This window comes from Pygocentrus nattereri, chromosome 23 (genome assembly GCF_015220715.1).
Source record: "Pygocentrus nattereri isolate fPygNat1 chromosome 23, fPygNat1.pri, whole genome shotgun sequence".
In the NCBI taxonomy this organism is placed as follows: domain Eukaryota; kingdom Metazoa; phylum Chordata; class Actinopteri; order Characiformes; family Serrasalmidae; genus Pygocentrus; species Pygocentrus nattereri.
Window position 1 is genome coordinate 22,939,933 of NC_051233.1, and position 27,462 is coordinate 22,967,394.

A 27,462-nucleotide genomic window follows, 5' to 3' on the forward strand; every position below is an offset into this window, starting at 1 on the left:
CAGTGAAGGAAAAAAGTGCGTGAAATGGTTTCCAAAAAGCACATCATTGAAAATTAAACCACTTCTGTTATCCTGGTTATGTTCTCTGACTAAACGCTTTATATACCTTCCAAAGCATGGACACAACACACTGTCTGATAAAAAGATTTGCAGAATAAATGAGCCTTGAACTGCTCCTGCAAATGCTAAAAATACTGAAATTTGAACTGGTTATGGGAGTGGAGGCTCGTTTTGTTGTTTGTTGTACAGAGTGCTGACCCTTCAAATAAAAGGAAGCTACATATGGCAGATGCTCAATCAACAGATGTACGTTCTCTGAAAACCGATTAAATGAGTTCACTCACTCTCACACACAGCTGGTCGCCTGGGATACGTGTGTGTGTGTGTGTGTGTGTGTGTGTGTGTGTGTGTGTGTGTGTGTGTGTGTTTGTGTGTGTGTGTAAGAGGAAAGAAAAGGATTTTATGGGTTTTCAGTGAAACATTTCAAGTTTTCAAGTTTCTGAAAAGTACACACTTTGGTTGTAAAACTACTGTTTCATAAAGAATAAATATAAATACGCATGTCTCTTTGAATATATACATATTTAAGATCAAGTTTGGTGCACAGCTTCACAGCGTTTGGACAGGAAAATGTAATGGGAATCTTACACGGAAAAACCCTTCGCCTTTTTACATCCAATCACACGGCACCTACTGTAGAGGAACCTACAATGCTACACAGATGGGCTGTTTTCTTTCACAATGGTGCTTTTATGGATCTGGCTGGGCTCTTCCTGAGAGGATGAGGGTCATGTGCTGATCTGAGACCTGCTCTTGCTGGCACAAGCCCATGACCTGGCACAGGTAGGCTGCCAAGATGTGCTTACACTGGGGATTACAGAGAAAAACATATCTGTTAGTTAGCTCAAACACTGCACGTCAGGAAACAATGTATTGCCAAGTTAGACTTAGAGTAAAAAACACAAGGAAGAATAGAGCCTAGAAATGATGAGTATTCAAAATGGACATGAAATGTTTGTTAATTGATGTCTGAAAAACAACTGGTAAGAGTTAATGTATCAATTATATAACAAACAAGTGTACATATAAAATAAGACAATTAGTCCATAAAACCACTGTCTTTTATATTTCCCCATCATATTTTATACAAGAAACATCAGTCCATTTCTGACCATGTAAAAGGCAAGAAGGAATGAGTAACAAGGAAAAAGTGAAAGACAAGTGCGTGTGTGTGTGTAAAGTGAGATACGTAAATAACTTGTTTAATATGCTGAAGAGTAACTTTCATGTGAGTAATTAATTCAGGTTTTGCACCAGTGGAACACATGGAAAGTGGACAGTAAAACTGATCTTAGTATTTGTTTACTTCAAACAAGGCTACACTAAAAAAAGCAATAAAATGGGAATTAAATACTAAAAGGTTTTGGCTCTGCATTCGAAACACAAGCAGTGGATATTGTTTGGAGATTAAGCAAAACAGCCTTATCTAAGCATGGACACATGGGAATCAAACATGTCCAATACCAGTCCGTGTGCAAGTTATACTGTAAGCTGGCAGTAAATCACAAACGCTTAAAACAAAGATAAATCATAAAACAAACAGAACAATCAAGCATCACACATGCTAGTAACAAGCAAGACGATGCTAAACAGAATAAATGAACATTAAACTTTCCATGTTTAACATTCAGGGAAAGCCAAATTCTCCTCACTTTTTAAATAAAAGAGTTTGATGCAGAATACAAATATCATTAAACTTTCAAAACATATTCACTCACTCTCAAGTCCATAAATGAAGGTTTTACAGCAAAAATGGCCAGTTTTGAATTCATTGTTTTTGTAATACAGTGAAAACCAACCTATAATGAATCTTACAGCCCAGATTGCTTTTTGATTGAGGCAGCCAATCTAACCAGAGGACATGTTCACATATCAGAAAAAAGCCTCTTTAATTCTAAGAGGTAAAGAGAGGCTGGAAAATGTTTGTTATAATAAATGATCACATAAGCAGGTTATTAATTTAAAAATCCAGATGGCTTTAATGCCCATCTCCAGCACCTAACCCACACAGTTGACATTAAAGGAACTGTTCAGCGAAAAATCAAATTAACATGATTTATCCCTTACCCAAGTGCAGTCAATTAGCCATCTGGCATCTGCTTCTCTAGTTTACACTGGGAGATGCTAGGCTAACATGGCCAACAAACACTGGAGGTGAACGGTCACAAAACCCATCTTCATAAATACATGTCAAAATCTTAATTTGCTTTGAAAACCAATGTAACTCAAAAAAAAAAAAAAACAGATGGAACTAACCATCACTACGCAGTCATGTTTGTATTTTAGCATAGCTAAGGCTTCATAACTGTAACAGCTAGGAGTTACATCTCTAATAATGAAAAAGCTACGAATGAGGCACTGCATTCCATTTTTAAAAAATAATAAAAAAATAAAAACTAGGTGTCGTCCAGCATATTACCACCGATTCCCTAATGATGCAAAAACACAAACTTTGGCATTTGTTTAGTGCGGAGTGACACCGCCATATAACCATGCAATTTTAGCCTTGAATCTCCTGCGGTAAACTACTGAAGCAAGCATCAGATATCAAGCATGTCATGGTTCATCAGCTGCATCTGGGGTAGTTGATAAATGATGTTGATTGATTCTTCACCAATCTATTCCTTTAACGTTGCATTGATACTGCACAACTATTGCTTGTGTATGCGCACATGTGCTTAAATCGCAGCAGCTCGCTTCCCACACATGCAGGCAGGCGTGCACACACATATACACATGCATGAGACGTGGCTGAGGTTTGATGAGAAATTCAGACCCTGCTTTTCTGTTTTTAAACCCTGTTTGTTTTCTCTTTAGGTCAGAAGGTCGTGGAGGAGAAGAGCGAGTTCAATCCCATTGAAAATGGCTGCCAACACGTTCACTGTAGGTCTGTCCTACGATTTATACAGAGATGCAAATATAGATGCAAGAACTCCAGGGTTCACCACATAGCGTATTCCTCGGACTCTGAGTTTGATTCTACCACTGGGGATGTGAAGATAAGGAGGCCATAATGCTAAAATCACTCTTTTGGACTCACCACTGGACTCCTTTCTCAGACGGGCTGCCTAATTTTAGTCTCTGACTCCCTGGGGGCTCCGAGCAGCCTGATTGAAATGTTATTCTGTGGTGAAAGACACAGAGTTCCCCTTGAATCCAGGCCACACGATCAAAGAGCAGACTGCCAGAGCAGAGCAGTAAACAAACAAGAGCCTCCCAGTTTCATCTATGCAAACTCAGTCTTGCACCCTGGGACTCTGGTACAGGCTACAGTGGGAAGGCTAGATTAGAAAAAACTGAGAATCCCACTGCCTCAAAGCACATCCTCTGTGACAAAGGTCTTGGGGTTTGCTCAAGACTTCTGACCTAGGACCTCCGTGTGTGATTGGGCCTGACCGATATATCGGGTCAAAAAGTTGACACTGAAGTCATTGGCGAAATCCTTCAAATAAGTTTATCCGTTGCTTGTTTTATATTGCACTGAGCCTCTAATGTGTGGAGAAGCTCTCGTTTTGAGGATTTTAATTGTTATTCTTATTCCAGTCTTCTGGCAGACACCAGTTTCTCATGTTTATTGTAGCAATACAGGAAGAAATGGTAACTTTAAAGACAAAACATCATTATGGTTGTCAAGGCATTCACACCTAACCTGTAGCATTAGGAAAATATGTTAACATGAGAATAAGAAAAACATGAAACATATAAACAAACAAACAATTAAAAATGCATAATGCTAATTGCCAGTAGGAATTAATATGTAATATAATTATAGCATCAAGCCAACAATCGTGCCTGCTCATGTTTTTATAACAGACATTTAAATTACATTTTTCCCATTGTATGAGTGTTACAGTCCTTCTGGAATCTAGCCAGATATGGTTATACTAGTCACAGACTGTAGTCTGTACCCTGCCTGTTGTGTACAATGATTTCTCATAGGGCCCAAGTACCTGACAGTTCCCAAGCTGAATTATATTTCAGGGTGCAATAATGATAATCTTGCTCCATCTTTATTCTTAAGGCAGCCATGAATGACAGTAAATCAAATGTTAGCAACTGTTTTTATGATGATAGTTTGCAAGCCCACTGCAATGAACGCTTGTTCTGAAAAGCAGCAACTTTCCAGTATTAGAATATATGAATCGATTGCAAAACCTGAATTTACAGTGAATGGATTTTTGTATTTGTAACTGAATGCTTTTGTATTTTAGCAATAATGATCATTACATGGAGTAAAATGATACTTTCATTTCAAAATTTCATATTTAGTTAAAACTTGTGATACACATATGCTCAAACACATAAATGTATTTATGGATCATGTGTTTGTATGCATTGTGTATCAATGTATATGCATGTATTCTGTGCATTGCTATCTGATGTCATTTTGGGGAATTTGCAATATGGTAGTACAAAAATTAAAGAGAAATATAAACAAAGCAGTTAAATATTCTGGATGGTCAATTTTCACTTTGGGAAGAGAAACAAAACGTTTAAGAACTAGTCTGGAGCCCTGATTGGTTATCAGAGTTTTAAGCTCTTTAGAGTCAGCACCAGTGACTAAATGTTCCTATTGGGCAGACTCTAATCTGCAGTGTGTAAGTAATAGAAACAACAGACAGACAGAAAAGTGAACTCACCACTAGACTTTCATTTCTCCTGAGCACAGAGAAAGAGAAGGCAGGACAGGGGCAATAATGACAGGATGTATAGCATGTATACAGACGGCCTGATCCACCCAATACCTGAGAGAGAGAGAGAGAGAGAGAGAGAGAGAGAGAGAGAGAGAGAGAGAGAGAGAGAGAGAGAGAGAGAGAGAGAGAGAGACAGAGAGAGACAGAGAGAGCGCGCGAATGTAAGAGAGAGAGCGAGAGAGTGAGTGTGAGAGAGAGAGAGAGAGCGCGAGTGTAAGAGAGAGAGAGCGAGAGTAAGAGCGCGAGAGAGAGAGAGAGAGCGCGAGAGAGCCCGGGAGAGCGAGAGAGAGAGCGAGAGAGAGCATGAGAGAGCGAGAAAGAGACAGCGAGAGAGAGAGCAAGAGAGAGAGAGCGAGAGAGAGAGAGCGAGAGCGAGAGAGAGAGAGAGAGAGAGCGAGAGAGAAAGCGAGAGAGAGAGAGCGAGAGAGAAAGCGAGAGAGAGAGAGCGAGAGAGAAAGCGAGAGATAGAGAGCAAGAGAGAGAGAGAGCGAGAGAGAGAGAGAGAGAGAGCGAGAGAGAGAGAGAGAGAGAGCGAGAGAGAAAGCGAGAGAGAGAGAGCGAGAGAGAAAGCGAGAGATAGAGAGCAAGAGAGAGAGAGAGCGAGAGAGAAAATAGAGTTAATCAGTTTCCTCAAAACGTCTATATATGTAACTAATTTCTCCTGAGCACAGAGAAAAAAAAAGGGCAGGACGGGGCAATAATGACAAGATGTATAGCAAATCAACATCAACAGATGGCCTGATCCACCCAATACACATGGGGGGCAATTTCTACAAAATACTTAATGTATGTGACAAATATAGTAGGTTGCCCTATACATACAGTATGTCTGTATAGGCTGTATGTTCTTTGTATACTGGCTATCAGAATCTAAAAATACCAGCACTCCATGGGTGTATGTGCTTGGGGAACTACAACAGCTGACCAAACATATCCAACACACCAATATTTATGATGGACAAATGTTGTCCAACATAGTCTCATTGAAAACACATCAGAGAGAGAAGCTTAAAGCTAATGGAGACTTCACCTCCAGTTAGGGGTCATGTCCAGCATGCTGCTCATAACTCTTGTCAATGGTATCAAAGAACAGTGTCCCTGTCAGTGTGACAGATGAAATGGACTGACACTGATCAAGCCTATAATGCTTTCTTAATTAGAGTGTTAGCTTAATCACTGGAGAATGACAAGTTTCCCTGAATGGGCTTTTTTCAATCCCCAATTTGTAAAATTACTGTAGATGGTTCTATTATTACTCAAATTACAACTTAAAATCAAAACAGCCAGAAATGGATATCTGTTATGTTACGGTAAACTAATAACAAAAGCTAACTTCCATGATCTCCATTAGACCCGAAACCAAACAGAAGTCCAGTGCTGAGTATGACCCATGAGAGCATTAACTGGCCACATTAATCAGATGCCATCAGCATAACGAATGCTACTTTGACACCACCACGCACTCCATTATCCCTCCCCAAACACTGACAAATTCACTAGCCACACTAAATTACCTTCCCCTGCCCCAACAAAATACAAAAGCACCACTTCATCAAAAAGTGACACTTCACTGCAGGTGATTCACTGGTGGAGTAATTAGAACTGTGGAGCCATAATAGGTGAAGGTTGGCACTCAGGGGTGCACAGGGCAGGGCGGTCATGTAAGTCAGTTGCAATGGGAGTGTTATAAGCCAGGGGAGGGAGTCAACAGGAGGCAGGGGTGGAGGAACAGCCACTCTACAGTCCACGTTAGGGCATTCTCAGTGCTATTTAGAGGTACAACACTCTAAATTATGTTAGAGTAATGTCTCTGGTTGGGGTAGTGACTGGTACACACATAATATAAAATTTTGCATTTAAATTTAATTGCCTAAACACATAAACACCCTGACATACGTGAGCTGTGGCTGTAAATATGCTGGGTATAAACGGAACAGAATATAACCATATTTATTTTGCATCACTAAACTTTAGTAGATTTATGTTTTGGCATTAGGATTTTTCTCCCAAAGGTTACTTGTTCCACCCCTTTTAGTATCTGAGAACAGAATTGTTCCAGCCACTTGCACAGACACAACTCTGAAGCAGAATTTGTGTTGCCTAACAAGCTTTAGTCATGCTTATAGACATGAGAGATCAGTTGAGTTTGCAAGAAAAGGAAGTGCTAAATGGAATTGCCTGTAGTAATTTTGGCTATGGTCTTTTCCACAAGCTGTACTGCAATGGAATCTGAACTGGTGGTCGGCTTCTTTCTGAACACTTCATATGTCCTATTTTGATGAAGCTCACCAAACTTATACAGATAGCAAAAGCCTGCTTATCCCCCTGCTCTTCAGGTTCTCCACTTCCCACAAAAACCCACGGTCAGCTCAGCTGCTCCCATGAGGACCATCAAGGCCATTTGCACAGTCTGATGATGGATTATTTATCGCCCTCTCCATGATTGCCTCCAAAATTTTTTGGAGTACCATTAGCTTTTTTAAAAGGTCCCATGAGGGTGCAGAGGGTTTTTCACTCTGCAGTAAAGACTAAAGCCAAGTTCCTTCTTGGGCCTGGAGCACGTTTTTAGTCGCACTGAGATACGATTGATTTACATGTCGGTGGTGGATTCCCTTCCTGCTGCTGGACTGGGGCCAGCATGTGAGGGATAAAGTGGGTGGGGGGACCATAAAAAGGCTCTGAAGTGGCTGTGGTTAATGAGGACAAAGTGTGGTGGCAGTATGGTGATCTGTGCCATTTTTTAAAAATGATTAAGTGCAAGAAACTAAGTACTAAAACAAGAACTGGTATGTGCATGGGTTGAGAAAGAGGAAGTGGGCTGCCGACCTGCACTTGCTAAACTATTGCTTTTCATTTTGTGGCCAAAGCTGAAAGTTTAGTGGTGGCTCTTCTTAAATTAAGTGAAAAGTCTACATTTTACACTTGGGCCCAATTTCATTTCACCCCTTGCTCCTACCACTTAGCCCTCTGTTTTGTGCGTTCACGTCTAGGGTTAGGTTGTCCCAGTTTTTGTTGAGATAGAGGACTAGTGAAAAGTATTAGGGCTACATGGCCCTCCAAACAGAGGTATTTCAGAGGGTCACTGCAAACGGAATGTTAAGAGAAAAAAAAGAAAAATCCGGCGAGAAGGCCGCACGTGTGACCGAAGAAACCCACAAATCGAATTATGGTCATTTTCTTCATAATAAGCATGAAAAAAATTGCTAATAGCATGCTAATGTCTCAGTAGCTAGCTAGCTAACTTTCCTGTTCCACCTTAAAAACCTCAACAGTATTGATGCCTGAAGCGCTAGAATGTAACTGCTGGACCATTTAAGGTGGAACGGGAAAATTTAAACAGAAAGCTGGTGAATAGCTTCGTATTACCAAAGAATTAGCAGTGGGTGATAATAAATAATTATCTTATACCCCCTCTTTGAAAGCATATGATGCCCTAAATGTAACTGTGAGGTTGCTGAACTTGCCCTTTCGCTGCTGTTCCCCCCTCATTGCGCATGTCGAAATCATGACGTCTTAAGTTGACGCTGCTCTGCGGGGCTTAGATCGGCATAAATCGTTTGGGTTTGTACCGTTAGTTCATCGTATTCCTTGCAAATTATCATGTTTTTAATATTAATTGTATTTAAGTACGTTTTATGTTAAATGTGTTGTTAGCAGATATTTTAATGCTCAAACACTATGTGAGCTTTCTTGCTAATGCTTGCTTTGGCTACTCCCAGTAACAAGTTTGATTTATTGCGCCATTTCTGATTTAATAACCTACATGCAGACACGCTCTGTTGTTCAGACTTGAGTAATTAAGGTGTACTTAAGATTAAGATTAAGTGACCCTTATTAGTTCCACAACCGGGAAATTTCACCTCCGCATTTAACCCATCCGTGAAGTGAAACACCACGTACACTCTACTGAGCACACACATACTAGGGGACAGTGAGCACACTTGCCCAGAGCGGTGGACAGCCCAATCCGCAGTGCCTGGGAAGCAGTTGGTGGTTAAGTGTCTTGCTCAAGGACACCTCAGTCATGTGCTGTTGGCTCTGGGGATCGAACTGGTCACGAGGCTGGTTCCCTAACCTCCAGCCCACGACTGCCCTGAAGAATTTATGTTCCATATCCTCATCAGTCTGGCTAAGTTGTGTGAATAAATTTGAAACATTTGTTGATAAATCAACTGCATTACATAGCACAGTAATTCATCTGTGTTATTATTGTTAGACTACGTATCTCAGTGCCACTTTTCTTAGGCCCTGGTTGAAGAAGTTCCCATTGTATTTTCAGTTCTCAAGATTATATAATATGAATAAAAGTTACTGTGTGAAATGATCATGTACATATATAGATTATCAGCATCATTGTTTTAGTTTAAATCTACTCCAGCAGGAATATACAAGGGGGAACCACGTTTCTCAGACTCTGGTTAAAGATGTTCATAAAGGGTTCGATTCCCCGGCTGGGTGATCAGGGTCCTCTCTGTGTGGAGTTTGCATGTTCTCCCCGTGTCTGCGTGGGTTTCCTCCGGGTTCTCCGGTTTCCTCCCACAGTCCAAAGACATGCAGTCTGGCCAATTGGACATGCTAAATTGCCCCTAGGTGTGAGTGTGTGAGTGACTGTCTGTGTCTGTCTGTCTGCCCTGTGATGGACTGGCGACCTGTCCAGGGTGTATCCTGCCTTCCGCCCGAAGACTGCTGGGATAGGCTCCAGCACCCCCCCGCGACCCTGACGGAGAAGCGGCTTAGAAAATGGATGGATGGATGGATGGTTAAAGACGTTCCCACTGTATTCTCAGGTCTAAAGGTGGTATAATATGAATAAAAGTACCATAACAGTAAGACTTCAGCCTCAAAGACTACAGGGAAACTAACTTCCTACGTGCACTGAGATACGTAGTCTAACAATAATAACACAGACGAATTACTGTGCTATGTAATGCAGCTGATTTATTTCACCAACAAATGTTACAAATTTATTCACACAACTGATGAGGATATGGAACATAAATACACCTTAATTACTCAAGTCTGAACAACAGAGCGTGTCTGCATGTAGGTTATTACATCAGAAATGGCGCAATAAATCAAACTTGTTACTGGGAGTAGCTGAAAACAGAGCCAAAGCTAGCATTAGCAAGAAAGCCCACATAGTGTTTGAGCATTAAAATATCTGCCAACAACACATTTTATACTTTAAAACGTACTTAATTACAAGTAATTTTAAAAACATGATAATTTGCGAAGAATACGATGAACTAATGGTACAAACCCAAACGAATTAAGCCGATCTAAGCCCCGCAGAGCAGCGTCAGCTTAAGATGTCATGATTTCGACATGCGCAATGAGGGGGGAACTGAATTTATCCTAACAGAGGACTGCTAGTAGCTGTAGTGCAATGTTTTTTGTTTGTTTGTTTGCTTTGATTTGAAAGTTGTTCCATTTCGTAGGACAAAATTTCAACCACTACCACTACAAAAGAAGAAATGGGATCGGGTCTTACATTCCGGTGTAGACTGCTCATTAAAAAAAACAGCCCTGAAAGACCTGATGACAAGACCATGCTTATTGGCCTCTACTAGCTTACATTCACTTTTAGTTTAAATAGATCTTTCTCTAAATAGCACTGCATTTCTCAAAAAGGAAGCTGTCTGGCTCTGGTTGCAGAGAGTCTTACTGTATATTTGGTCCATCATTGTATTGTGCAAGTTTACCACAATTTTTATGGTAACCATGTTGTAGTGTCTCAACATCCAGTTTATTCTCTTGTACTGCATGAACAGTGTGATGGTAGATGACATGGGCTTTTTTTCCATTTCAAGGTGTTTTATTCAATATTTTAAGTTTTTAAATGATAAATGACAAACTGTTATGGTTCATGATCCTAAAAGGTTATCTGTCTAAAATGTGATCAGTACTTTTCAGATGTGCAGCTTTCTCAATCACTAAGGAATAAATTACAGTTCTGTTAATCATTCTGCACTATGATTTCTTCGTTTTTCACAGCTTCTTGCTAATTAGTGATAGTTATAGTTTATAGTGATCATTATAGATTAGTTATAGAGTCTTAGCATACAATCATTACATACATTTCAATTCAATAGATAAAAAAAAAAACTGGGATCCCTAACCTTTGAACACTAGTGTACAAATTGTTCATGTGATGAATTTACCATTTGGAATTTCCAATATGATAACGTTATTATTTTACAACATTAGACTGGGGCAATTTGGTGATTTCCCTGCTCAAACACACTTGGGTCAACTCCATAGTTGGTTGGCAGGTTTAGTTGGTGTGTTAGAGCAGGGAAACCACCAAACTACTGTCTATTCAGGAGCGGAATTAGACACCCCTGCCATAATTAAGAGTTTGATGAAGAAAATGTAAGACCTTAAAATCATTAAATTAAACTAAAGAGTTCAAGACGTTTCAGGACCTGTGGACACCCTGCATACATAGACCTCAGTTGGCCCATCCAACAACTGTATTTTCCTGTATTTTAATTGCTTCTGTATTTTAATAGTTAATACTAATGCTGTTTAATACTAATAAATTAGTATTAGAGGAGGAGGAGGATGGGTTCCCCTTTTGAATCTTGGTTCCTCCCAAGGTTTCTCCCTCTTGCTCTTAGGGAGTTTTACCTTGACATTGTCAACATTAGCTTGCTCATGGGGACTTTGACTCAGATTTTTCTGTAAAGCTGCTTTGTGACAGCACCTGTAGTAAAAGCGCTATATAAATAAACTTGACTACTTATTAACAGGACTGGGGCTTCTAAAAACAAGACACAAGACATGATTGGTAAAAGACTCCTGACGTGACTCATAACAAGACTAATAAACAGTCTGATAAATTGCCACATCTTGCATGTCACATCTGACATCTGTAATGGTGGTCTCTACATCAATATTCAGCTTTAGATCACAAAGAACCTTAATCATGCATAAACATCATAAAAAAAGTACTTGCTGCAACAGAGATGTTTTAAATTTTCTTAGACATGACAGCTCTAATCGCAAGAGCAAGTGCCTGGAAATTGCACTTTTGAAAGAAACATTCCAATAAGAGTCAACAAAACAAAGCTGCAATAACTGAAAGATGAGATTCCATACTACCTGCCCCCAGATATAATAATAATAATAATAATAATAATAATAATAATAATAATAATAATAATAATAATAATTATTATTATTATTATTAATAATAATAATAATAATAATAATAATCATAATGACAACAATGCACAAAACATTATTGTTACTTTCTTGATCGAAGCACTCGATGTGACTCATTTAGAGAAGGAAAAAAGTGATCTACAGTGAAGACGGTACTTCCCTTTCCTGTAAACTGTACATACTCAGTACGGCAGATGCAGCATAACAGGAGTTTGTCATAGCTAACACACACAGAGTCAGAAGCCAATTTGCCATGTTTTACTATCTGTTAGGATAAACAACAGTGACGACAATTATGACTCACTTGGTCAACATCATTATTCACACTCGCCTATTACTTAAAAAACTTTTACAACATACTGAACTCTCATTTCTCTTCAAATTCTCACCTAGCTCCTACCTCTAGTGCCAATCTTGGCAACATCTCACCTCATTAGAGCAGTGAAAAGATCAGCACCGGACCCCAAAGCAGCCAGTGTGACAAACACCAGGCATTATCTCCCAGCAGCCAAAGGCCAGCTAATTCATTAGTGTCAGCGCAGGGCTGTGGTAACAGACCTAAATGATGTGCTGCTACCGGTAAGAGGGGCGCACCCATGGGAACTCTACATGCTGAGGAAGGCCTTTAAAGCATTAGCCTAAATGAGCAACCGCCTGTGGCCTGTTTACTGCCTGCTTGTTCTCACGTCCACAACCAAATCAGGGGGTAATTCCACTTTATTCCATTCTATTTAATTCCATTTTCATTCAATATTTTATTTTTCTGCAGTGGGATGATTTGATATGGACATGAGATGCACAGTCCCGATACCCTGGGATATGTAAGTGGAGGAATCATAAGGGTTAAAAATCTCTGGTTACAAGTTGGCTGAGTATATGCACCCAAAGCACTCATATCTTTGTTGTACAGTTAGATTGTTTTTATTCACTTAAACCAGTGGTTTTCACCTCATGTCCAGGGAACACACTGTCCTGTACATTTTCAGGTATTTCTGCTCCCAGCACACCTGATCCAGCTCATTAAATACATGATAATTAGGAGTGTTGGGGACAAGGAGTAGCTGAAACTGTGCAGAGCAGTGGGTTCCAGGACTGGAGCTGAAAAACCACTTACTTCATATCTGTCTTCTCGCATAGAAGCATATTTTACATGCATGCACACTGTCAGGAATGTGTGTTTGTGCTCTTCCTTCACTCAAATGAACAATTTCTTCAGGCGGAGTAACAAATAAAAAAACCCAAAGCCTCTTCACTGCATAACAGAGACCAAAGGTTTAAGCTTCTGCAACATCATCTAAGATCTGATCTAAATGACAGATGCATCACAAAGTGACAAAGGGGTGCTCATTATTATTCAGTGCAACAAGAAGTTGATCAAAGACCTTCCTGTGTCAAAAGAGAGAACATGTTCTTATGGTGGACTGAACTGAAATTATCATCAGTATTATGCATACTGGAAAAAAAGAAAAAAACTTTGATTTGGAATAAATGTTGCTATGAGAGCAAACAGAAAATACAGCCATGCTTTTACAGAAATACCAGTACTTGCAAAAGTTTTTTTTTTAATTAAGACCTTCACACTTTGCCTGATTTACTTGTGCGATTTATTCAAATGTGAGCACATTAATTCAACTATGTGTATGACTGATATCTTTCATACCAAGCAACATTATTCACTCTTTCTGTTTGATTTTTGCAGACTTTGCAAACTTTTGCAGGACACAAGAACTTACTGACCAGTCACTGTTCTCTTGTGTTGACAACTACAATGATGGAGTCACAGCTGCATCCCAACAAGCAGAACCTCTTCACCAGTTTGTCCTCTGCTTTGTCACAGGTCTACAAAAGCAGCTCAAAAGGGGCTCAAACTAGGCCATAGAAATCCAAGTATTTCATGGAGGCATTCATAAAAGTTAGCCTCTAAATGAACCCACACTTTCACAAAATGGAAAGTAGCATTCCAATGTCTCCCTATGTTAATTTTGTGAGGAGAAAATGATATCTTTTCACAGTTGAAAATGTTCTGCCAGTTTGTCTGTTTATTTCTTGTCAACAACACTATAAATCAATAGTGATGCACCCAGTAAACATGGCTCAGATGTGGAAAAAACTGCATCCAAACATTTTATTTTATTATCCACTCCATTTGGAGTGTAATGGACTTAAGATGCCAGCATTTGCTGTGCTGGTCATCTTTCCATAACAAATTCCACCTGTAGAAATTCCAGATAACTATTAAAAGTCATGAAATCACATATAATAAAAAAGCATTTCTTCCATCACAACCATACAAAGAGAGAAGTGTCTATGAGATGTGCTTCCAGTCAGCTCTGTATTGCCTAACAGTAACACTTCAACATCCACCGCATTCAACCTTGAGACAAAACCTACACATATCATCTAACTTCCTCTTTCATCCTAAGGTCAGGGTGAAATAAAGGCAGAGGTCAATGCAAACAGAATGAGATTCTGATCTGGGAACAGCTGGCTGGTGGCCCAAGGGCAGGTTGTTATTAGGCTCACTGATCCTCATACAGGATGACAAGTGTAATGAGATATTAATGAAATCTTTTCTCTCAGATCCAGAGCCGAGAGGGAGGAGAGCCAGGTGCTGAATGAGAGGAAATGTGCTATCTGACTCCCTAGAAAATATTCTATTATTCTGAGTAAATAAATAAAGACCACAGAATTGTTGTTGTATGCATCACACAGTATCTGTCAGAATCTATAAAGTGTATACATACGGTTCTAGTCAAAATATTGTAAACCATTTAAAGATTAATCAATGCCCTAAATCTCCAAACACGTCTCTATATTTCATCACATAAAAGAAGTACTTTCATATAAGCCGACAATCAAAGGTAAACTGTATTCAAATGTTTCATATTTAAGCCCTTAATCCCTAGAGTTCAATATCTCATTCTGCCACTATCTACAGTAACTACATTATTTGTACTCTAGTTAATCAATAATTCATAACAGTTAATAAACAATAAGTCTTACTGATAACATTTAAATAGCATGATTCTGAATGAAACTGAGTGAAATGGTCTTCCAAAGCAGGTCATTTTAGTCCATGACCCAGCTAACACAGGCACACATTGTGATTTCCTGCTGAAACTTGTGAACTGAATGCCTCCTGTTTGAAGCTGTAATTAAGGTAAATAGTGGGTATTTAAAGGAGACTGTGTTAGGAGATTTAGAGATAATTTTAGACTTTTCTTTGATACTCCCTATGTCGTGTTATATAATCTGTTTTCAGTGTGAAGTACGATTAAAAAAACGTGTGACAAAGAAAAAAAAAAAGAAACCTCATCATCGTCTAATGCTTTAGTGACATATTTACAGCTACTCCTAATAAAAGCAAAATATGTTGGAATTGCTGGGTAAAAACATAATAAATGCCTTTATGCAAAAAAAAAACAAAAAAAAAAAAACACGTTAACTAAAGGTTTCAAACAACATTCAACAAAATGGAACGGTCATTATCATAAAAAAAAAGCAACCACTACAATGAGAGCAGACCTTCCATCCTCTAAAAAGATCATTTGTGCCTCAAAATCGAGAGCAGGGAGGGAAGCATCCCTCCTTCTAAGCATATTTTAGTTTGAGGCATATTAAAGGAGCACTATAATTTTTTTTTTGTTAAAATTAAAAGAAGTAACATTAAGTCAGGAAGGACTATGTGTTTAAAAACACAGCACTGCTGCGAGTCGTCCTGTAATGCCTGAAATAACTGGATAAAGCAAAGGCGGGTCGGATTACGTGGGAGTTTTCAGACCATCTCACACACCTGTACGTGCTTTTTATGTACAATCAGATCTCACCTGATCACACTTGACACACATGTTTACTGAAAAGTGTGGAATGGAATGGAATCCAGCCAAATGGAATCCAGCCAAAGCATATCCAGAAACAATCCAGACATGAAACACATTCATGGAAGGTGTGAACAGGCTCAGTGTGCAGGGGGGAAAATCTGAAGCACAACCGATGTTACAAAATGTTCAAACACTTTATTTACTGTATCAAAAAAATCTTATGTAGGAATTCTGGGAACTGTTAAATTCCTATATAGGACCACAACTAATTGCAGTTTAATACATAATGGGTAGGAGCTAGAAAGATTGTTTTATTTACCAAAGTTCGCTTTTCTTTGAGATAACTCACAGCATTACGTCTGCTGAATAAATCATGAGTAAATTATCATCACAACACTGGTCTTTACCATGTAATATCATAAAAGCCATCTCCTGCAAGAGTAAATAAAGCATTTATACCTATAACAGTGCTACTTAACAAAAGAGCACTCCAGAAAATGATGTGCACTCAGTGAGCATTCCCAGACCATTTAGATGAATCACTGTCATTCAAGTGGTCTGTCTAATGCACCTTTTGAGTGTGCATGCGTGCTACTACACCCCTATTCTTCAGTTTCTGAAAATACCAAGAGTTCTGTCATATTGTCACACATGGCAAATCACAACATGCACCAGACACATTACCTTAAAAAAATCAGGATCAGTAATGGTGTCAAGTCAAAAGCAGTTTCAGTGTTTGTCATTGGTCCCTTAACTTGCAGGATTATAATTCAGTTCATCATCTCACAGCTATGAATTATCGAGTAACTACTGGGGAACTAATATGTAGCTATAAAGATGAGAAATTTAAAAGTGGCCCTAAATTGAGTCCAATAAGCTAAATGCCTAAAATGCTGTTGGTCCTCCGCCCAGTACCAGAATAGCTCTGTCGAGATCTCCGAAGGTGTCCTGTGTTATGCAGTACCAAGACGTTAGGTGACACTTTCCGGCCTGTACGCTGTGAGCTGGAGTGGCCATGGACTGGACTTCTTGTTTAGAATCACATTCTTCCCCACCCCAGCTTGCCTTCTACCCACAGTGCATCACTTCCCCAGCACACATGTACTGGCTGTCATGTAAATGAAAATGGGACTCACTGGACCAGATGACCTTCTTCCATTGCTCCAAAATCCTATTCCACTTGCATACCCATTGTAGCCACTTCTGATGAAGGACAGGGGTTAGCAAGGGCACTTCGACCAGCGTGCAGCTACACAGCCCCATCCATCACAAAATTAGAATTAATAAACTATTTAACTGGGTAGTAAGCATTTATTTACTTGGAAATATACCAAATATTATAATAAAGTCAAATAATTTTACCAAAATAGGCAGTTATTTTACATATTTCAATGTGTTTAATTAACCATTTCTTAACCTGTGCTCGTGGCAGCCCACTGTTATTTGTGGTTACCACCAATAGCTGGTCTGGCTAATCAATGGTTCATTGCGTTAAACCTGGTGTGCTACTCACTTTTTGTTAACTTAGGCAATTATTTATTATTGCCCACCATTAATTCTTCCATGATACATAGCTGAAGGCAGCTATTTACCAGGTTCTTGTTTGAATTTTCCCGTTCCACCTTAAATGGTGCAGCAGTTACATTCTGGTGCTTCAGGCATCAATACCGCTGGACTATTTAAGGTGGAACAGGAATGTAAGCTAGCTAGCTTCCCAAACATTAGCATGCTATTAGCGATCAGAATACAGGACATTAAATTACATTAAGCTAATTAATTAAGATAATACAGTGGTTATCATCAGTATTTTAACAGAGAAAATACTTAGCTATATTTGTGGGTTTCTTTGGTCGCACACGCAGCCATCTTAACAGTTTTTCTTTTTTTTTCCTCATAACACTGTGCTTGGAGTGTGCTTCTGAAAAACCTCCGTTTGAAGGGCATAACACTTCGCTCCTACCCCTTTATCTCAGAGGTCTAAGGGCTAAGTGGTAGGGGCAAGGGGTGAAATAGGATTGGGCCATAAACAAAAAACCCTACAAGAGTGGTTGTGAGGAAACACTGCATCTAGTAAGGTTCTTCCTTTGCAAACAAGACTTTGCAGAATATTATCTTAACTGTGTTCGAATGCTCAGCCACTCTTTGCTTAACCACTTTAGTGTTATTGGAACCTATACATTTCTACCTTCACCCTCCAAAACTACCACTTCCATAACATCAACTGTAACACTGCTTAACCCTACTAAAACAAGAGTTATTACTCTAAAACAAGAGTTATTACTCTAAAACAAGAGTTATTACTCTTGTTTTGCTATACTGTTCAAATGTAACTAAGTTACTTACATAGCATTTGCATTTCAACCTTTAGAGGTAACAGGCCCAGGTCTGCACTTCTGCCTTTCCATGTTAAAAAAAATGACAAAAACCTTGGCACCATTGTAAGGATGGTATTTCTTTCTGCAAAACATACAGTGTACAAACCACAACTTTCAATTGTAAACTACAACAGAGTATATTTTACTTACAAAAACAAGGGTAGTAACAAGTACAAGTGAACATTTTGAATCTGAACTTTCAACAGAACTTTTTCTTTTCGTTTCGATGAGCCAAATAATTTAATTTTACATTAAGAAAATCATCTAAAATTTAATCTAAAACACCTGGCAACAATCTCAGAATCTCCAACAATCTCAAGCTATGCAACTGAGATTCTGGGGGCAAGCCTCTTCTACTGTGGGCCGGAAAAGAGCAAAGTAGTGTCACCCTTCCATCGACCTGAAATGCTTCCTTTTCCGCTAATCATGAATGCTTACTTGTGCAAATAAACAACTGCACTGCTGAATATGCAGCCTGTTTCACTAAAGGACAAGAAAACTAGATCCCTGTTCAAACTTTGCCTTTCTATCAAACACTGCATCTCAGAGTTGTGATACTGAGTGTAGCATTTCAGTAGTAAGAAAGAACATCAACTTTATTGATGGACATTTAATAAGTTTCCTATTTAAATAGCTTGAAAGCATTGTGTTACATCAAAAGCAGGAAGGAAGTGGCTATTTAACACAATGAGTAAAGAATACGCAACATTTTGGCACAGGAGTGGCAGCAGCACTCCATTACTGTGAACTGCGTCACCTTATTTAGATCATAAAATTGCAGCACAGATTGGCCAAAATGAAACCAAAAAACTGGCCAATTGCATGTTTGCAGAAATCTCTCAATTAAGATTTTGTTTAATATCAATCAGGTATCCTTAATTATAGTTATGAGTTGTGATGAACGCATTAGTATTTAGGAACTGTAATGAAAGAAAAAAGGCCAGTTGATTATAAAAAAAAATTTTAAAAGTAATGCGTTCAAAAAGATCCACAATCAAACTTCCAGGCTGCCCGCTTTAAAGAAGGCATGGATATATTGTGGCAATAAACAAGATAATTGGAATGAGCAGGATTCCTCCCTTTACTGATGTTTGTCTTGGTTGAGAAACACATTCTTCGCGATGAACAGCCAGTTTCACACACAGTTAACACAACGTTTCAGGACTTTTAACGTGGTACACAACAAGTCTGCAAAATCCAGCTAAAAGAGGAAGTTTACAAAAATCACACTCTGACAAATCTGGGGTATTCATCATGAAAACAGTTCCTGAAAGAAGCTCAAAACATCTGGTCACCAACAAGACATCCAAAGATATCCAAGCCAACAAAAAGAAAAGCCAGGGATGCCTTTCTCGTTTTGACCAACAAGAGACATTTTACGATCAAATGAAACAAAAAAAGAGACTATATCTGAGTCACAGCATTTCTTAAAATATTCCATCCATTAATGTTTGTTCCTCCCGCCCAGTATAAAAGGTCTCTCAGTGGGCGTTTAGCAGAAACTTGTCACGCTCACCACAGTGTCCAGCACAAAAAAGAGCCTGAAAAAATATCAGGAGGTATATATTCCAATGAGGTCTCTCTGTGAACCACTGGTGCCCACTCACATTGCACCCTATTCACTAGGCTTACTGGAATGTGAGGCTCACTGTGTGGAGGGCTAGAACAACAGCCTCTGGTTGGAGCAAGTGAAAAAGAGCTCATAGCTCACAGCTCTGTTCATGTAGAAGAATCAAAGCAGGACAGACCAAAACAAACAAGGTAGTCTAGAACCACTACAGGCCTGTGAGTCACTCTGGGCTCATCAGTGAGCGAGGAAAATGAAGTATTAAATACTAATAAAGAATGCATGTAAATAAGATTAAAGGTATTAAGATTTTAGTGGAAAAGCTGAGCCATGGTTATTCTTCCTCTCTAAGGTCAAAGTACAACAGTCTCAGTTGCTTTGCCAATAAAGCTAGATGGACCGTCTGATATTTTGGGAGCGGCATGGGGCATGATATTGGAATTTTTTTCAGTTACACCGTGGCTGGCCACACGGTGATGTGTACACACTTCCATGCACCAGTTTTTAATCAGAGCGATAGGAAACTTTTCTTAATTTTTGTTAGTCAGCCAGTTGCCTGCAAGAGCAAGATACAGTGACAGGATTGAAAAAACGTTCATATAAAGTTGAGTAACTTGTTATTATGAATGTTATTAAAGAGTTTTCCTTAAAGCAGTTGGTAGCAAAGTGATGTAACAATACACTAATTTTCTCTCGGATGCTCCCAGGTGTCTAGTTTTTAGTCCTTAAATGTAAACTTTTAACAGCAAACAAGACATTTTGCATGTTTGCCAATGGGCATACTATTTTTTTCATGTCCGTTTGTTTTTGTTGACAATCACTTGCCCTTCCAAATAGTGGTCTACGGTAGGACGATTTGCATGCCAGTCAAAGTGCCTTTCTGGAATTTTCTGGCCACAGAGTGACAAAGTACACCAGACTTTCTGATGATACTCAGTATGACTGGTGAGCCTAAAGTAGAATTAATCCATTTGCAAAACAACTGCAATCACAAAAGGAACAGAATTTAAATACTCTGTTTATAAATAAATTATAAAAAAGGATTTAAATACACATACAATTTCCTCCATTAAGCTCACTGACAACTAAAGGTGTGATGATTTAAACCACTCTTCCATATCTCTTCCATAAAAATGTAGAACTAACCTTTTTAAAAGGAGGCTTTTTTCATATTTAGGGAAAATGACTGTTGAACCTGTTTAAATGAGGCACTGGTAGTAAAACAATGTGTCAAATTAGGGAACATTTGGACACTGATGTTAGAAAAAATACTGTTATTGGTATTTAAACAGATGGTAAAATAAACCAATAGAATGACAAAAACTGGACATTCATTAAGAATTTTGTCATTTCTATTGTACCTGGAACACTTTTCGGCCACTCGAGGAAGACACACATGTTACTGAGCGCTGGTCCACTAGATCCAAAGCCTGCAGAGTACAGGAGCCAAACACAAACCGTAACCTAAGAGAGACAGAGATAGAGATAGATAATAGAGGTAACATTGAGCTCTGGATTTACATTCTAAAGCTAGATATAGATAAAAGCCTGGTCGAGCCACAAACGCACAGCAAGCAGGGGCATGAAACTGGTGCTACACATTTAATCTCAGAACTGTTTTACCCTTTATCGATGGTAAACAGACTGAAATGTATTTAGTGGAACGTCTGTACGTTAGTGCTCGAAAGCAACTCCTGCCATAAGTGGGGAACCCCTTCAACTCAATCCATCCAACCACAAACCTTGCCTATTTCACCTACCAGTAGGACCCTTATGGATGATGCGGTCACCATAGAAACATGACAAGAAACTAGCACTCTCCAACCACAATAACTTCCCCAGTAAAGCACCTTACTGGCCTTTCAGTGACGCTAAAATGCCATTTAGAGAGGCGTGTGATGCCTACTAACAGTAATTGCCATGGCTTAATGTTTCCCCTTGGGATTGCTGGATGACTGCTATTGTGGCTTTACAAGTGCTTTTAAAAGTCATGTTTTATTCAAACAATGACATCTGGAACAAATAAGTGGCACAGGAAGAGCTGTAGCCTTGACCCCAAACCAGCACAACTGCATCTAAACAGACAAGGTTAGTTCACTAGCATGAGCTTTCAAAATCTAATTTTAGTATCTGTATAGTAAATGACTTTCAATAGAGTCACATCAGTGTACATAAGTTATTAGAACTTTGGGCTGTTGACATTTTAAAATAATAACATGAATTACTAACATCAGGGTCACAAAAAAAAAAGCAGACCAAAAATGAATGTACTGGTATACTCACGCTATAAGTAGGTCATCAGGTACTAGAATGAGAAAAGGGAAAAAGAAACATCATAGCAGTGATATACAAGTTCTTCTTGTTTTTTTGTTTTATTTTTCTGTGGCTGAATATTTACATCTGACTGGTATTTGTGACTGTAATACATTTGTTACTGTGATACATGATGTGTTTTTCTGAGCATTTTGTTAAAACACAAACACAATTAGTCCTGTTTAACTGGATGTAGTGCAGCACATTATGCGAAATGGTGAATAATCATTGTACAGAGTTTTTGATGGCAGTTTTTTTAAGTGGCACTACTAGTGCATCGAAGTTGTTTGTTAAAATATCTTGAAAAAAATTGTATATTATGAAAATGTATCATGAAATGATATGACATTCACCCACCAGACACCCTGGCTGGTTATCCAACATAAGCTACATATAATCAGCTTAGCCTGGTGTTGCTATTGTTAAAAGTAAAAACAGAGCTCTGCACACAAGGTAAATAGTTCACCCGGTCTGCCTTTGTGGATTCAGTCATGATATAGCAGTACATACAGCATTTCAGAGTTAAGAAATTAATGGAAATATCAAATCAATCCGAAAGAGAAACAGATGTAAGCGCTCTACTTCAGAAGAAACCTTCAGCTGCTGTAACTTCACAGGAATGATAACTCTCATAATTCTACTGTTAATTACAATTTTATTTAACTTAACTGAACACTAAAATATTTATTAAACACTACGTATTAAATTACTACAAATAGTATTGCTACTACTCTCTATTAATAATACCAACAACACATTTTATAAATAAATAATAAAGAATAATTGTTACTATTATTACTACTACTACTACTCCTACTACCATCGGTAGTAGGTGTGGCTTGTGGTGATAAAAGAACTGCTAATAAACACCAACTAACTCATTTCTCTGAGACGAGAAATGAGAATCTATGTTATGCAGTTCAGATTCATACTCTTCCTATATTTTGACAAGTTTGACAATGAAAATAAAATGTTAAAACAAACAAACTTTCACTGCATTTGTTCATCCAGGCCCCTTTGGGAAAAAGTCCCTTTGGTGTCCACCAGGCGATTTGAATTTGAAACCCTTGCTTTTCTATTGTCCATAGGAAAACTGCACATTCAATCAACAAATAGAAAAAGGTTCAAAATTACAATTACTAGAAAATCTTGCTAAACTAATGTACCTTACATTAAGAACAGTCTTCCCTTGTAATATGAAGTTACTCTCTGTGGCGTACAAGTTTTATGTTTTTATGTTCAAAGGTCCATTACAGCCTCTTTTCCTCGTCAAACCAGAACATCACATGTAATAAATGCACAGGTAAAAAGGTACAAAGCCTCCCACCGTTGGGCTATTTAAATGGTGAAACTGTGTTCTCTGGAGTAATGGAGTCCCATTAAACACATTTAAGTTGTGGTGCAGTTTGTGATCCAAAACTAATCATCCAACATCAGTACCTGAGGTCATTAACGCTCTAGTGGCTGAATGAAATCAAATCTTCACAGCAATGTTCCAACATCTAGTGTAAAGCCTTTGGACACAGTGCAAATCAGGACATTTAAGTGATACAGAAAAGCTTAAACATGTTTGTTTGACAGTTTATGTTTTCCTTTTTTATTCACTCCTAACATAAATCCTTGATGAAGTACGTTGCTGCAAATGGAACAAATGACATACAGAACATCATCAATTACGTACCCACTCTGGACTTTGTGGTAAATGCTGACAGGAAATACTGCCTAGTGCATTTTTTGCAAGAAATAACACAAATGGCAAATCTCACTGCAGGTGTTTCATAGAACTTCCATGAAGTTTTATTAGCATGGTGTATAACTATGTGACCTATTCTCAGTTTGTAGGTCTACATTGACGGTATTTTAATGAACTGTAGCTTACATCTTATTTTACAACACGGAGAAAATGATGCAAAATGAATAACAGTGTACTACCCGACTTCCAAAAAAGTTGGGATGCTGTGCAAAATGTAAATAAAAACAAAATGCAATGATGTGCAAATCATTTAAACCCTATATTTATTTGAAAACGATACAAAGAAAACATCTCAAATGTTGAAACTTTTTAATCATGTTTAGAAACGTATGCCTATTTTGAATTTGATGCCATCAACAGGGTCAAAAAAAGTTGGAACGGGTCAACAAAAGACTGGTAAAGTTGTGTAATGTTTAAAAAAAATAAATAAACAAAAAAGAAAAACCTGAAGGTCAGTAACAATACTGGGTATATAAAGAGCATCCCAGAGAGGCTGAGTCTTTCAAAAGTAAAGATGGAAAGGTGCTGTGTCGACAAATAGTGCAACAATTCAAGAATAACATTTCTCAACATAATATAGCAAAGAACTTGAGGATTTCATCATGTACTGTACATAATATCATTAAAGGAATTAGACAATCTGGAGAAATCTGTGTACGGGCCTGTGATTTTGGGGCCCTCAGAGAGCACTGCTTTAAAAACAGACATGATTCTGTAGTAGACATCACTGCATGGGCTCAGAAACACTTCTGAAAATCAGTGTCTGTAAACATAGACGATAAATGCCTTAAATGCAAGTTTACCATGCACTGAAGAAATAATATATAAACAGGATCCAGAAATGCCACCACCTTCTCTGGGCCCCAAGTATGGGAGTGCAGCAGCACACATGGCATGGGTGACTGGTACATCTGCAAAGGCACCATTAATGCTGAATGAAATATACAGGTTTTGGCAACATCTGCTGCCATCCAGACGTATTTTTTTTAGGGAAGGCCTTGATTATTTCAGCAAAACAATGTAAAACCACATTCTGCACATATAACAGCAGCATGGCTCCGTATTAAAAGAGCCTGGGTGCTAAACTGGCATGGCTGCAATCCAGACCCCTCACCCACAGAAAACATATGGCACTTTATAAAATGAGAAATACAACAAAAGAGACGCTGAACTCTTGAGCAGGTGAAATCCTAGATCAAGTAAGAATGAGAAAATGTTTCACTTTCAGAACTACAGCGATGGGGCTCCTCAGTTCCCAAATAAGGTGATGCAACACAGTGGTAAAATTGCCCATCCCAACTTTTTTTTGAATGCGTTACTGCCATTTTGTTATCATTTAAATTTTGCACAGCGTCCCAGCTTTTTGGGAAATGGGGTTGTAGCACGGTTTAGTATAGACCAAAATTTTATTTACTTGGTTTAAACGCACATGTGGGCAGAGACTTCAGAAATCTGTGGAATTTTACATATTTTCTGTGCGAAAATAATGAAATGTTGAGAACTTCTCAGCAATACTGCTGAACTATGAAACACGGTTTATCCTGTTTTCATGCTGGCAATCTGACTCGCATAGACAATGCAATCATCTCTATAAAATCTAGAGTAGTGAGTTTTGAAAATTTGTGGAGAACAAATCCATTTTTGCTACTCAAAGCAACAGGCTGGTGACTAAATCTAGCTCATATAAATCTCCCTTTCTCTCAAATGCAGCTAAGGCTATTGGAGCTAAGAAGCCTAAGCATCACTTCACCCCTAAATCATTGTCTCAACTAGTGTTAGGAAGTCTCAAGACTTGTGGTTTCTAACATTGTGTTACCTATAAAAAGACAGAACGGTTTGGAAAATCCAAGATCCTACTGCTTAGCTATGCAATGCACTTCTGTCCTTTTTTGAGACACCATTGTTTTAAGGTTATTCAAAGTCTAAAACAAACACATACACAGACATATGCTGCAAAGAAGAGCATCACACTTAACTCAGCAAACTGGAAATGATAAAGTACTTCTGTTACTTACTTTGGGATTTCTCTGAATACGTCTTCTGTACATCTTTCAAAAGCTGTTCAGCAACAGCAGGCAAAAAAGACGCCATTGAGGATCCTTCTAAGAGGTGCACAAGAGACAAATAAACAAAGTTTCAGATCTTTAGATTTTTTTTATACAGTCTCTTCATTCTCATCTAACATTACAAGTGTGTTTTTACAAATGCTCACTCTACCATGCAAGAACCATCTTTGTGCTGAGACGCTTTCCGGAAACAGAGTTCTGCTTATCTGATGAAATCAACTGAACTGAGATCTTTATACTGATGTTTTGTGCCCTTAACCCTGAGGGAGGCCCCAACATGTACATTAAAGGGGAACTCCACAGATTCTTCAAATATTCTACAAAAGTAAATGGTTGGGATGTAAACAAACTCATTCAGAGTGGTTTGGTGTGAAACGCTCTGTTCTAGAGAAGTCAGAATTCTACAGAGTCAGAATTGTTCACAGTGGTGATGATAGGAACCAGATGTCAGAAGAGTTTAATGCCTCTAAAAGCTCTCTCACAGAGAGTTACTACATGACATGGTTATGAATACATCTCCTGATATCTGAGACACTGCTTGGCAATAGTTTTTCAATAAAGTTTTGTCTTAAAATGCATTTTAATCCATTCATAGCAGAGGGACACATGCAAACAGTTTCCAAAAAAAATGTTGTTTTTTTTTTCCTTTTCAGATTTACCACTATTTTATCATCATAAACATTAAATATAAAACTCAGAGGGTACGTGTAGATTCACTGGTGGTTTAGGATAGTAGCGTTAAATAGATAGTAAATGGCTATATTTGTAATGTAGACAGTGTGACCCCTGGTTCCTATCACCACCACTGTAAAGAAAATAGAGTTTGTACGTTTCTCTACAACGAATCATGTCACATCAAACCACTGAATGACTTTGTTTACATCTCACCCACTGAATTGCGCAGAATTTTTAAAATATCTGTGGGGTTCCCCTTTAAATAATAACTAATGTGGTCTATACCACGTTCAAATGACCAGAAAGTAACTAACTTCATACTCTCTGTGGGTAGCAAGTACTCAGCGTCTGTTTAGACCTCTAAAGTAACCAGAGGTGGAATTATTTCGCTCCATTTAAAGTTACTCATGCATTTAAAGTTACTCATGCATTTAAAGTTACTCATGTCATTCAGAATGATTTAATAAATATTAGTAGTCAAGTTAATTCCTCGTTATTCTTTACTGCAAAAAGAACACATTTACGTCAAAAAACACAATTTTAAGCTACTCGGTCGACTCCAGAAGGTTACATTACCTTAGGTACCGAGTTAAGGCTAGCAAACATGTCTTGCAGCGCTAAGCTAACAGCTACGAGCGTGAGTGCGACCGCTGTTGTCTTTACCTGAACTTCTGCATTTAACTACTCCTAAACACTGCTGTTTTGTCTTCCGTTCGTTGAAAAATACGAAAATAGCACTCAAATGGTGTTTAACACCACGGGTCGCTGTTTTGCTTTTAGTTTTCCCGCGCCGTCGACCAACCCCGTTACTGGGAAACGGAAAGAACAAGGAATTGTGGTCTTTGTAGTTTTTATTGGTTTATTTATTTATTTATTTTACGCTATAGTGTTGATTGACTGTGTTTTGCGCTCCCTTGCCAACTTATTTCAGTTATAAAAGAATATTTTACACTATTTTAGCCCACTGTCGG

The 27,462-nt window shown here is 38.4% G+C and overlaps 1 protein-coding gene across 2 annotated transcripts; it reads right to left on the bottom strand.

The window, feature by feature from the left end:
- Nucleotides 1-567: 567 nt before the first annotated feature.
- zswim7 (zinc finger, SWIM-type containing 7) lies at nt 568-27,297 on the bottom strand. Of its 2 annotated transcripts, none has more exons than XM_017699013.2 (6): nt 27,155-27,297; nt 25,766-25,852; nt 21,968-21,989; nt 21,046-21,148; nt 4,701-4,805; nt 568-867 (listed from the first exon to the last, which is right to left on the bottom strand). In XM_017699013.2, exons 2-6 carry the CDS (start codon nt 25,839-25,841, stop codon nt 751-753), a joined length of 423 nt encoding a protein of 140 aa, XP_017554502.1. In that variant the 5' UTR covers nt 25,842-25,852; nt 27,155-27,297; the 3' UTR covers nt 568-750. The 2 variants fall into 2 exon arrangements, with proteins under 2 accessions (XP_017554502.1, XP_017554512.1); XM_017699023.2 differs by lacking the exon at nt 27,155-27,297 and adding an exon at nt 27,068-27,124.
- Between the last annotated feature and the right edge of the window lie 165 nt (nt 27,298-27,462).